This window comes from Rissa tridactyla, chromosome 3 (assembly GCF_028500815.1).
Source record: "Rissa tridactyla isolate bRisTri1 chromosome 3, bRisTri1.patW.cur.20221130, whole genome shotgun sequence".
NCBI classification, from domain to species: Eukaryota; Metazoa; Chordata; class Aves; order Charadriiformes; family Laridae; genus Rissa; species Rissa tridactyla.
In genome coordinates, this window is record NC_071468.1 from 73,148,498 (window position 1) to 73,159,108 (window position 10,611).

The window sequence follows — 10,611 nt, forward strand, 5'->3', positions numbered from 1 at the left end:
TAGGCCAAGAAACGACACTTCCTAGCAGGCAGCGCTGACGTGACGTGTGACGTGATGTGACGAACGAGCACCGGCGGCGGCCGTTAGGAAGTGGCGCGACGGTTTCGTTTCCCGGGGGAGGCGGGCAGCGGCGGCGGTTCCGCCATGTTGGTGTGCGAGGGCTGCGGAAAGGCGCTCTCCTCAGAGCCGGCGGCGCGGCGGCCCCTGCAGCTGGACCGACAGCCCCGCTGCGACGAGGTGCGGCGGCACGTCGAGGCGGGGCCGCCGGCCGCCCGCCGCCCCGAGCTGGCCGAAGGGCTTCCCTGCTGTCCCCTGTGCGGGGAGGCGGCGGGGCGGGAGCTAGAGGCCCACGTCTGGGCGCGGCACGGGCAGCTGCTGGGCGCCCCGGGCGGAGGTGAGCTGGGGCGGGGGGGGGCGTGTCGTGGCAGAGCCCCGCCGAGGTTGTGGGTGGTCGTGGTCCCCCGGGCCCGGGTGAGCTTTGCCGTGTGGGGGGCGCGGCCGGGCTGCGCGGTCCGGGGGGTTTTCATCCCCGATGGAGAGCTCCGAGACCGCTGGTAGGAGCGAACCGGGGGGGGTGAGGGAAGGCGGTAGAGGGAGGTCACTTGGAAAGGGACAGCGAGCGAAGGTGATGGGAGCGTCGCTGGAAAAATCTGCTCCAGAGAAGGCCTAAAAACATTAACGGAGGCGAACCGGCAATGTTCTGCGTGCCCAAAATACACCGTCCGTATCAGTGAAAGCAAATCGTAAAGCTTTCCTGTGATAGGGAGGGGCTTTTTACCTAATGGGCGTATGTTTGGTCGCAAAGGTTCGACTTTGCCTCTTGAAGTCTCATCTCGGGCAGGGTCCTGTAGAGCAGTTGCAGCCCTCCTTAGGGAAAGGCAGTTTTCAGCTTGAAGTAGGAACTTAGGAAAGATCTAACACCAAAGTATTCTGAACTACTAAATGTTTATTTGGAGACCACAAGGATATTTTGGGGGATGAAGTTTGAGTAAGGAAAGCAGTTATTATTTGAATACTGTATATTTATTTTAAGCGTGCTCAGAATTTTATTCTGACTAACTGCCCAAGGTCGCTGGTAGTTATTTCAGAAACTTAGTAATGGCATCTCTGCTAGTGAGTGATTCTGTTAGAAGACTAGCATTCTTGGTGTAACAAGCTATGTATACTGACAAGAAAAAGAAATGATGGTGAGGGTGCAGGATGTGGCAGTATAATTAACCACACTGCATAGCCTGTGGTTAAAAATAGGTTTCTCTTAAAAACAGTAACAACAAAAAAACCCAAAACAGATCTTAGCCATGAATAATATCTTACTTATACGTGTGCAAATAATGCAGAGCTTGAATAAATAACTTACTTGCCTGTATGCGATTTTCTATTTTAAATATAGTTGCATTAAAGGTGTTTTGGTTTTTTTTTATGTACGCAGTGTGTTTCAAGAAACTGTATGTTCGCAGTGCTATGCAAAATGTTGCCAGTGAATTTTGATTATTATACCATCAAGTTTCCCTCCAGCCAGTCACCAGCTTTTAGCTTGGGCAAATGCTTTCCAGAAACAACTAACATAGCATATTCATTTCTATGTTTGTGAACACAGGAAGGTGCAAGTAAAATCTAGGGACTCAGAAGGAGGAAGTAATCTCAGTAAAGATGGAGTCAGGCTCTTCTCTGTGGTGCCCAGTGACAGGACAACAGGCAGTGGGTGCAAGCTGAAATACAGGAAATGCCATTTAAATGCAAGAACAGTTTGGGTTTTGGTTTTTTACTGTGAAAGTGGTCAAACACTGGAATAAGTTGTCTGGGAAGCTTGTGGAGTGCCTTTCCTTGGAGTTATTCAAAAACTGACTGGAAAAGGCTCTGTGTAACTTAGCCTGTTTAACTTGACCCTGCTTTGAGGGACTAGATAATCTCCAGAAGTCACTTTGAACCTTACCTATTGTGTATGGTAATAATAATAATACTAAAATAATAATAATACTAAATCAATAATAATACCAAAACTGCAGAAAGAATATTTCTCTGATAAATAAGATAATCTGATAAATATCTGATGTAGGAAGACCAACAAAGTAATAATGACAGCACATTTACTATTCTTTCTGCCCACCAACTGCTCTGTTACCACCCAAATATTAAAGTTTTGTAAGCAAGTGTTCTTCTGTTAGCAGGACAGATCTTTTCATTAATGGTTTGATATTTTAGACCAAGTGTTTCTTAATACAAATATTACCATAGCAAATTGTGATCTATAAGTTAAATGGGGCAAAATTTGATTAATAGAAAGAAGGAAAATATGTCTTAAAATTGTCAGGTATTTTGATACAAATTCTTAAATGGTTAGAGGAGAGTAACAGCTGTTTAAAATTGGCTGCCTTTCACTGGGGAGTTTCAATGGCAACACAAAATTCATTACTGTGTATTTATCTTAGGCTGTGTATCAGTTAAGGGGGGTGGTTCTCATGAAAACCAGGAATTGCATTAATTAAGAAACTGCATTTCTTTTTCAGACATAGGGAATGATGAACAGCTATATGAATGTCCCATGTGCAGTCTTACCTGTACAAACATTCAGATTCTTCAAGAACATGTGGATTTACACTTAGAGGAACACAGCTTTTCGGAAGGTACATGAAAGCATACAGGCTTGATAATACTTGAAAGCATTTACGAGTATTTGCATGTTGCAGTATAGAATCTCAGACAAAATTTAAACTATTTCTTGCACACATACATAATTAAGTGAACATAGTTAATAGCAATCCTGTCACTTGCCCAAGTGCTCTACTTAATTACACATGCTAAAAGAAATACTTGTCTATGCATCCTTATTAAGTAAATGCATGTATGTATGTAGAATGTAGTATGTTAGTCAACAATATTTAGAAGACAGCTGCATTATATATTATTTTTTCTAGCTCTATAGAAGACTTGCATACACTGAATTTAGAGTCTCAAATTCCAGTGTGATGAGCTGAAAATCTATAACTTATGAAAACTTCATTTTTTCCCTCAATTCTTTTCTCTAAATGTTTGTGCTGATTCATTAGTCATAGCAATAAAGTAAAGGAAACAAAATTAATTTTGTTTATTAGCATGGCTAATAAAATCCTAGAGATTCCCTATCGAGTTCTTTGATTCTAAATTTGCTTTTTTCGCTTTGTTATGAGAGTGCTGGCAGTGATCCTAGAAGCTCATAATTGTGTGGTGCTCAAGAAACTGGGACTTCTTGCTACCAATGAAGTGAAATGTAGTAAACAAAAGCTGTTTTCTTAGTAGTAGAGTTACATGCATTATTTGGCCAGTAATTGCTCCTGTAACTCAGTATAAACTTTGTCCAAGTCAAGAGTCTGAGTCTTGGTAGACTGAATGTAGTCAGTCCTGTTTACTGTTTGTTGCTAATAGCTCAAAATAGCGTGGGATGCATCTCCTAAAGTTAATGCTCAGTTGTGTTTATGCTTGTCTGCTTAGAAAAGAATCTTTAAAAATTAAATCAGTGATCCATCAAAACATTGTTAACCTCCTGATCAAGTCTTCTGTCTCTGGAATGTTGTTTCTGGGTAGGTGGAAACATAAGAGATCTAGAACTGGCTCAATGGCTCCAAACTGAAGAAGATAATCGGCAGAGATCAGAAGAGGAGAAGCGAGAGAGAGAAGAATTTAAAAAGCTGCAGGTACAGTAATATTTCTGAATGGTAAAATTTTGAACAGTTGTGCCATTAGAAGCTCAGTATCTTGGAACTGTAATGACCTGGAATGGCCAAACCAGGTCAGACCTGTGCAGTCAGACAGGCTGTGTTGAGGTGGTGGTACAGGAGTGGGTTGCAGGCAAATGTATGCTCTCGGCAACCCACTGGTGCTGGGCATGCCTGCCTTGAGCTACTTGGCTTTACTGCGCAGAGTGGTGCTGCCTCAGGATGGAGCCAGGTGCTCCCTGTGCATGCCGTCCTGCTGTCACTGTGCATGCCTGCTGCCTTATACTGTGCTCCACCCAGCTCCAGTGCCCTGCCTTGCAGCACAGCCTGGAGCATATTCCCTGGCAGAGTGCCGAAGGCCCTGAGCATCCTGGCTGTCCTCTTCCTGGGTACCATCACCTGCTTCAGTGACCGCTCCCCTGCTAGGTCCTGCTTCCCTCTCCCTCCCATCTAACAGCCCTCATAGCTCATTTCCCGCTGTCCCTACCTTCTGGCCATGGACTGCCTCTGTGCCAATGGCTGTCTGCCCAAGAGGGAGCAGAGGCATGCACCTGCTCTTCCAGGTGTGGCTTTCCAAGTCCCACATTCCTGTTCAGGAGTGAAGCTTGGCCTTCAGCTCTAAAATATCATAAATCTGAAGTTTTTGTGTCTCATTGTTCATTATTTTTCAAAGTTACTTGTATGTGCAGCTTCTGGAAATCACTATATGTGAATTTTAAAAGAACATGATTTAAATCATGCACACTCCATCCCTAACAGAGACAGTATGGCTTGGATAATTCTGGAGGCTACAAGCAGCAATTCCTAAAGAGTATGGAAAAGGAAGTTGACAGAGGAAAGATGCAGCCTTTTGAATATCACAAGAGAAAAGCTGACATGATGCAATGTTTGGCTTTTGGCATAGATGATGGGAAAACAAAGACCTCAGGTAAAAATGCTGAAATTATACACAACTAAGACTGTACTTTTTAGACCTTGCCTGTAGTGATCAAACCTGTCTTTAACAAAGCATATAATTAAATTTTAGTATCAGCTGCATCCTAATTCTAGTCTTTATTGTCTAGATCAATCTGTACCATTTTAGTCCTAAAGTAATAAAAAAATTAAAGCTTGATATGTTTCTAACCTTTATTCTTTTTCTTCTTTTTTATTTTTCTTTTTTCCTACGGAACCTTGGAACCAGGTTGTCTGGGTAAAGGTCCAAATATGATATGTATAAAAGATGCAAATGTCTTATTACAAGTCAGTTGTCCTTGAGTGTATGCTTGTTTACTATGTAGTAGTCATTGGTTCCTAACCTAGTGTAGCTGTCAAAATTTACAGTAACTCTGTATCTTATGTTTCGGTTAGTTGTAGTATCACATAGGCTGGTCCCAGGTAAGCACAGTGTTCATCTGATTACAAAGTCCAAGACAGGACTGGGAGGAGTAGACATCTACTTGATACATCTTCTTTGAAATGTTTTATAATTGATACAAAAATACAGTGCCAATGCACAATCTGTGTCCCTTTCAAAAGGCTTCCTTGCCTTTACTTGCCAAGACCACAGTTCAGAGGTCTTTTAGCTTATTGTTAGTGGTTCTGGCTTACAAAATATCCACTTGATTCTTGACAGGTGAAATGCAATTTTTTCTATAAGATATATTGAGTGGAAATAATTCACTTAATGTTTTCATTCTTGGTAATGATTTGGACTTCAGAGAGGAATTCACAAAATAATCTGTCATGGCTGTGGAATGATTGTCTTCACAATTGCATGGCAATAAAGAGCCTTTGAGAATTTACATATACAAATTGTAGAGAGCATTCCTAAGCATGTTCTTTCATGTAAAAAAGAAGGATTTGGAGTATGCTGCAAGTGGATTTATTAAAAAAATATTTACAGTAATGCTCAAATTTTATGCCGTTCCTTTCTGTGTCTTAGTTTCTCCAGGAAAAATAACTAGGTGGTGGGTGGGGGGGAGGGGGGAAGGAATAAAAGGGCTACATAATATGCATAAGTATCGCCATGTTTTTAAGGGGATGTTGTACTGGAGGTGGCAATGGCATACAAATGCTTTATTGGTGATGTTACGTTTCCTGTTTCATCGTAATAGTTCCTGTGCAGTTTATAATGTAGTGGAAGCTGTTAAATTTAAAATATTCATTGTGTAGCAGCAGTGAAAAAATATCTTAAATTCTGAAAGCTTCATGGCACATAAATTCATCAAAGTAAAGACCATTGAAATGAAATAGGTGCAATGAACACTGGTTTTGTGGTTCGGGTTCTTAACGTAGAATCACTTAGAAGTTTTACAAAAAGCTGTCTTAATCTGTATCTGGGGAAAGAATCTTTTTCTGGTAAGTTTTGTAGTTCGTTTTACAGATAAACTTCATAGAATTATAGAATCATTTAGGTTAGAAAAGACCCTTGGGGTCATTGAGTCCAACCATCAACCCCACTCTACAAAGTTCTCTCCTATACCATATCCCCTAACACCACATCTAAATGACTCTTAATTTTTGTCTTCATGTTTGGTCTTCTTTTAGGAGTCATTGAAGCATTGTGTAAGTACTATGAGAATGAAAACAAAGATGTGAGGCATGTATGGCTTTCAACAGGAGTAGATCACTTCCACTCATCTTTGGGCGACAGAGGCTGGGGTTGCGGTTACAGGAATTTCCAGATGCTCCTTTCTTCACTATTGCAAAACAGCTCCTATGATGACTGCTTGAGAGGTATTAAACAAAACGCTGCTTACTTGTTTCACATACCTCGAATGACAACTGATGGATGTTTCACCTTTTCATTTCCACAGCAAGGCTTACTAGGTCAATGATACCTATTAAATGCTTGTTATACCACTGCAGCTTATTGTGGAAAGAATCAGAGGGGTGAATAATGGCAAGGCATGATGTGGTTGAAGTTTTAGCTTTAGGGTTTTTTTGGTGCATCTTTGTATCATCAACTGCTGCTTATAAAAGAAGTTGAATATTTTTAATTAATAGGCTATTGCAGTAACTGTAACCATAATTCAAAACCTTTTCTGTTCCAGATACTATGCTAATTCCTAGTATACCAAAGATTCAGTCTATGATTGAAGATGCCTGGAGAGAAGGCTTTGATCCTCATGGGGCATCTCACTTCAACAACAGATTACATGGTTCCAAAGCATGGATAGGAGCATGTGAAATTTATTCACTGTTAACCAGTCTCAGGATAAAGTAAATATTACTTTGTTGTTGTTATTTTTAAGTGCTGTACATTTAAAGGCCAGAATTGCCAATGTGTGATGATAAAGCCACCTTAGTGGCTTTAAATTGAAGCAACCTATGAACAGATCTGATTTAGCACAGCGCAAAGCTGCATAACTACTTGTGCAGGTACATAGATTGAAAAACTAATTAGATCATTGAGACTTGGTGAAGAATTGTGCCACATATGCATAAAACCAAACATTGATTAAAAACTTCATTTCTGTAGGAGTTTCTTCTCAAGAATCTGAATTTCAGCTCAGTTACATAATTCTGAAAGCTGTTAATTGGATTCTGTAGTGTACGTGTATCACTTATACAAAAAAATCAAACGTTAATTTTTGCAAGCGTCGCAAGTTCTTGTTAGACTGAAGAGCAGTGTTTCTTTGTTACAGAATAAATCTTGCAGTTTTGAACAGTATATATACCATTGCTTTGTAATTATGCGTCCCCTATTCCTATATTTAAAAAAAAAAAGGAAAAAAGTGGTAATGACCACTTGATGCCTGGAATCGCTGTGTTTACAAAACATGCTTGGTGCAGGCCGAAAGGACTGAGTTGATGAAGTTGTTTTAACAAACAACCTGCTTGAAAATTTATTGTTGTTTTCATTCTAAATGTTCCGTAGGTGTCAAATCATTGACTTTCACAAACCAACTGGCCCTATGGGTACACACCCTCGTTTATTTGAGTGGGTTTTGCGTTATTATTCTACAGATAACGAAGGTGGTGCAAAGGTGGTGTGTACTTCCAAACCACCTATCTACTTGCAACATCAAGGTCAGTATCACAGTAAGCTGGTTTCTTTCTGTTCTCTGTCTTTCTTCACATGTGCTGCAATTCAGAGCAGCATTTTACATTCCTTCTGCATTTAATTGAAGGCATGGCTTTATTTCCTGTTATTTTTTTATTTAGTAAGAGCAACACTAAAGTTTGTATTTTTGTTGGATGGAAGAGCTAGGTGTGACTTGGATCTCAACTTTGTGACATCTGCTCTTTACTTGTAACTACCTCATTCAGTTTCAAGTAATATCTTCCGTGATCTGAAAATAAGTAGTGTGCTACAAAGAGTGGGATTTATGTGTTTTTAAAATACTGAAACTCTATTTTAAAATTAGGTCATAGTCGTACCATTGTTGGAATAGAAGAGAAGAAGAATAAAACCTTATGTTTGCTACTGTTTGACCCGGGGTGTCCTTCCCAAGAAATGCAGAAACTGCTGAAACAAAACAGTGATGGTACTAGTCTCAGACTACTTCGGAAATTTGTGGGTAGCTTAAAAGAAAAGCAGTACCAGATAGTGGCTGTGGATGGTATACTCTCATTGGAAGAGAAAGCCGTAAGTATTTCGGAAAGTAGTTTCTGTCTAAGAAAACTTAAGAGAATTTGCATCTCTTCCTTAATACTCAAAATGCACATGCATATGTGGTTGCATGGTGAATTTTTTTCAGGTCCTCACTTTCCTTGTTCTTCTTGCTACTTTCTGCTTATTCTCTGTGAATTGAGTAATCACAGGATATCAAGACCAAAAAGGTTTTGTGCATAAATGCATGTCACCTTGATGTAACTGATAGCTTCTGCATCTTTTATGACACTTGCAGCTGTTCGCACATGTAAATTAGGCTTTTTTTTTCCTCAGAGTTTTCTTACAATGTTTTCTCCTAAGTAACTTCTTGTGGGCATATAAGCTACTTACAAAGCATTTGTAGTCTGAAATTACATTCAGGGGGTTTTATTGCAATTTTGTAAAGCTGTGTGGAGTCTATCAGCCTTTGATTGTTGAAGAACAAGGCGCACAGATTCTGAGGCCTAACCATCCAATGTCTCCTTAGCTTTGACACGAGAAACAGTGCATTCTGCTTTCTGAAAGTACTTAGAACTTCATATATTCAGAACGCATCTCCGAGTAACTTAATGTTTGAGCTGTTGGCATTTTTATAAATCCTATCCACGTTTCACTTTGGGCATTGTAAGTTTTTAAGACCTTAGGAGTTTTCAGCTGAATGTTAGATATAATTTTTGTTTCTTAAGCTTTGTCTTTCCTGCACTAACAAATTGATTCTGAGGACCCATGTTCTGAATCTGTGGTGTCTTATCATCACTGTTTAGCATGTTCAAGCTTCAGGACAGACTTTTGTTTAAACTGTGGAATAACTGGTGACTGAATCACCTACTCAACTGTATTTAACGTCTATGTATTGAAATGAGCTATTGTCTTAAGTATTCTCTGGTCCTGAACACGTCAGAAATATCAGTGAAACACAGGCATCCTCTCTTCCTCCTACTGGCAAAAGATTTAAAATTCAGGACACAGTAAATAGAAGTGTGTTGTATGGGATTTGTGTGGGGGGTTTTGTTTGCTTTTGGTTTTTCTTCCTCTTCAAAGATTTGATTTATATTTAAAAATAGTAGTTGTTTAGAATTTTGTCTTGGAAACTCCCATTTAATTAAGATGAGTTATAACCCCTTACACTTGTTAAGCTTACCAAACTACTAATTCGGAAAATGCTCTTTAAAAGTGGTGTTTTTGTCCGTTGAACTATTCACATTCCCCTCTCCACCTTTTTTTAGGCTCGCTGCCATGCTTCTCGGGTCTTAACATCAGAGAAGATTCCTTAAAGGATGCCTTTATTACCTCTTTCTGGAATTTGCTGGATGCAAAACATCAAAGTCCTGGACTGTGACCCTAACTCAACAATTTCTAAACATAAACTATGTCTCCATAAATGCTTCGGGCTGTGGAGAAGCACAACACTGGAGTAAACCTGTAGTTTTGATCTTCAGTCTTCAATCAGAACTGCTCTCCTGATGAGTTTGTAACTCTGAAGCATTACAGTCCTTGTCTTACTAGAAAATTTGGTATTTTCTTAGTTGCTTAGATTACCAAGCAACACCTACCATCCCATAGCAAACTATGCACCATAGTTAACTGTCAATAAGTGGTGGATAAAGTTACTATGGAACTTCTTTATTGGAGTGCCTGGTCATAGTTTACCTCCGTAAATATGTTTATGCTGCCTCTGTGGCCAGTGCTCTATTTCTTACCAGATTTGATCAACAAATATCTATTATGCCTCAGCAAATTCTCCTGCAGCTATTTGCCAAGTACAGAGACAGTGCAGTGATGTCACAATACTGGGTGTTCCACCAGGGCTTAGTTTACTACTGCACTTCTTTTCAGTTAGCTGGCTTCTCTAGGGGTATCCCTTGTAAACACGAACATGTGTGCTTATGAGATGGATCAGTGTTAGCGTTGGCTGTGGGGTCCAAAGTGGGTTGCGTGTGCTTTAGGGGCTGCACAAGACAATCCACTGGGATTAGGAAGGAAATATTTCTTTTGTATCATGAATAAATAAAATTTAATTTTTTTAAAAAAATCTTTATTTGATCCTTTTTTATTTCTATTTTTATGTATGTTCTATAAGGTATATCCCCTAGGTCTCGGGGGTATCTCAAAGGGACATTTGAACTGACTGTTGATTAGAGGCCCTATTGTGCAGGGTTAATGTCGTTTAAGGGACTGGAGCTATCTGCTGAAATGAGTATCTTGGGCCTTTGAGGCACCCTGCAATATCTAAGACGTGCTGCTTTGGCTGAATGTAGGAGTTGTGACTCTCTAGCAGGGCAGCTGGTGGCTGGGAGGGATGGTCGAGTGTGTTGCAGATAGCACTAGATGCCTTTGCTT

At 40.1% G+C, this 10,611-nt stretch overlaps 1 protein-coding gene across 1 annotated transcript; it reads left to right on the forward strand.

The window, feature by feature from the left end:
- Positions 1–29: 29 nt before the first annotated feature.
- On the forward strand, positions 30–10,303 carry ZUP1 (zinc finger containing ubiquitin peptidase 1). Its single transcript, XM_054196828.1, has 9 exons — positions 30–394; positions 2,508–2,624; positions 3,562–3,671; positions 4,452–4,620; positions 6,222–6,410; positions 6,728–6,896; positions 7,555–7,706; positions 8,045–8,265; positions 9,498–10,303. Exons 1-9 carry the CDS (start codon positions 145–147, stop codon positions 9,543–9,545), a joined length of 1,425 nt encoding a protein of 474 aa, XP_054052803.1. The 5' UTR covers positions 30–144; the 3' UTR covers positions 9,546–10,303.
- Positions 10,304–10,611: the final 308 nt, after the last annotated feature.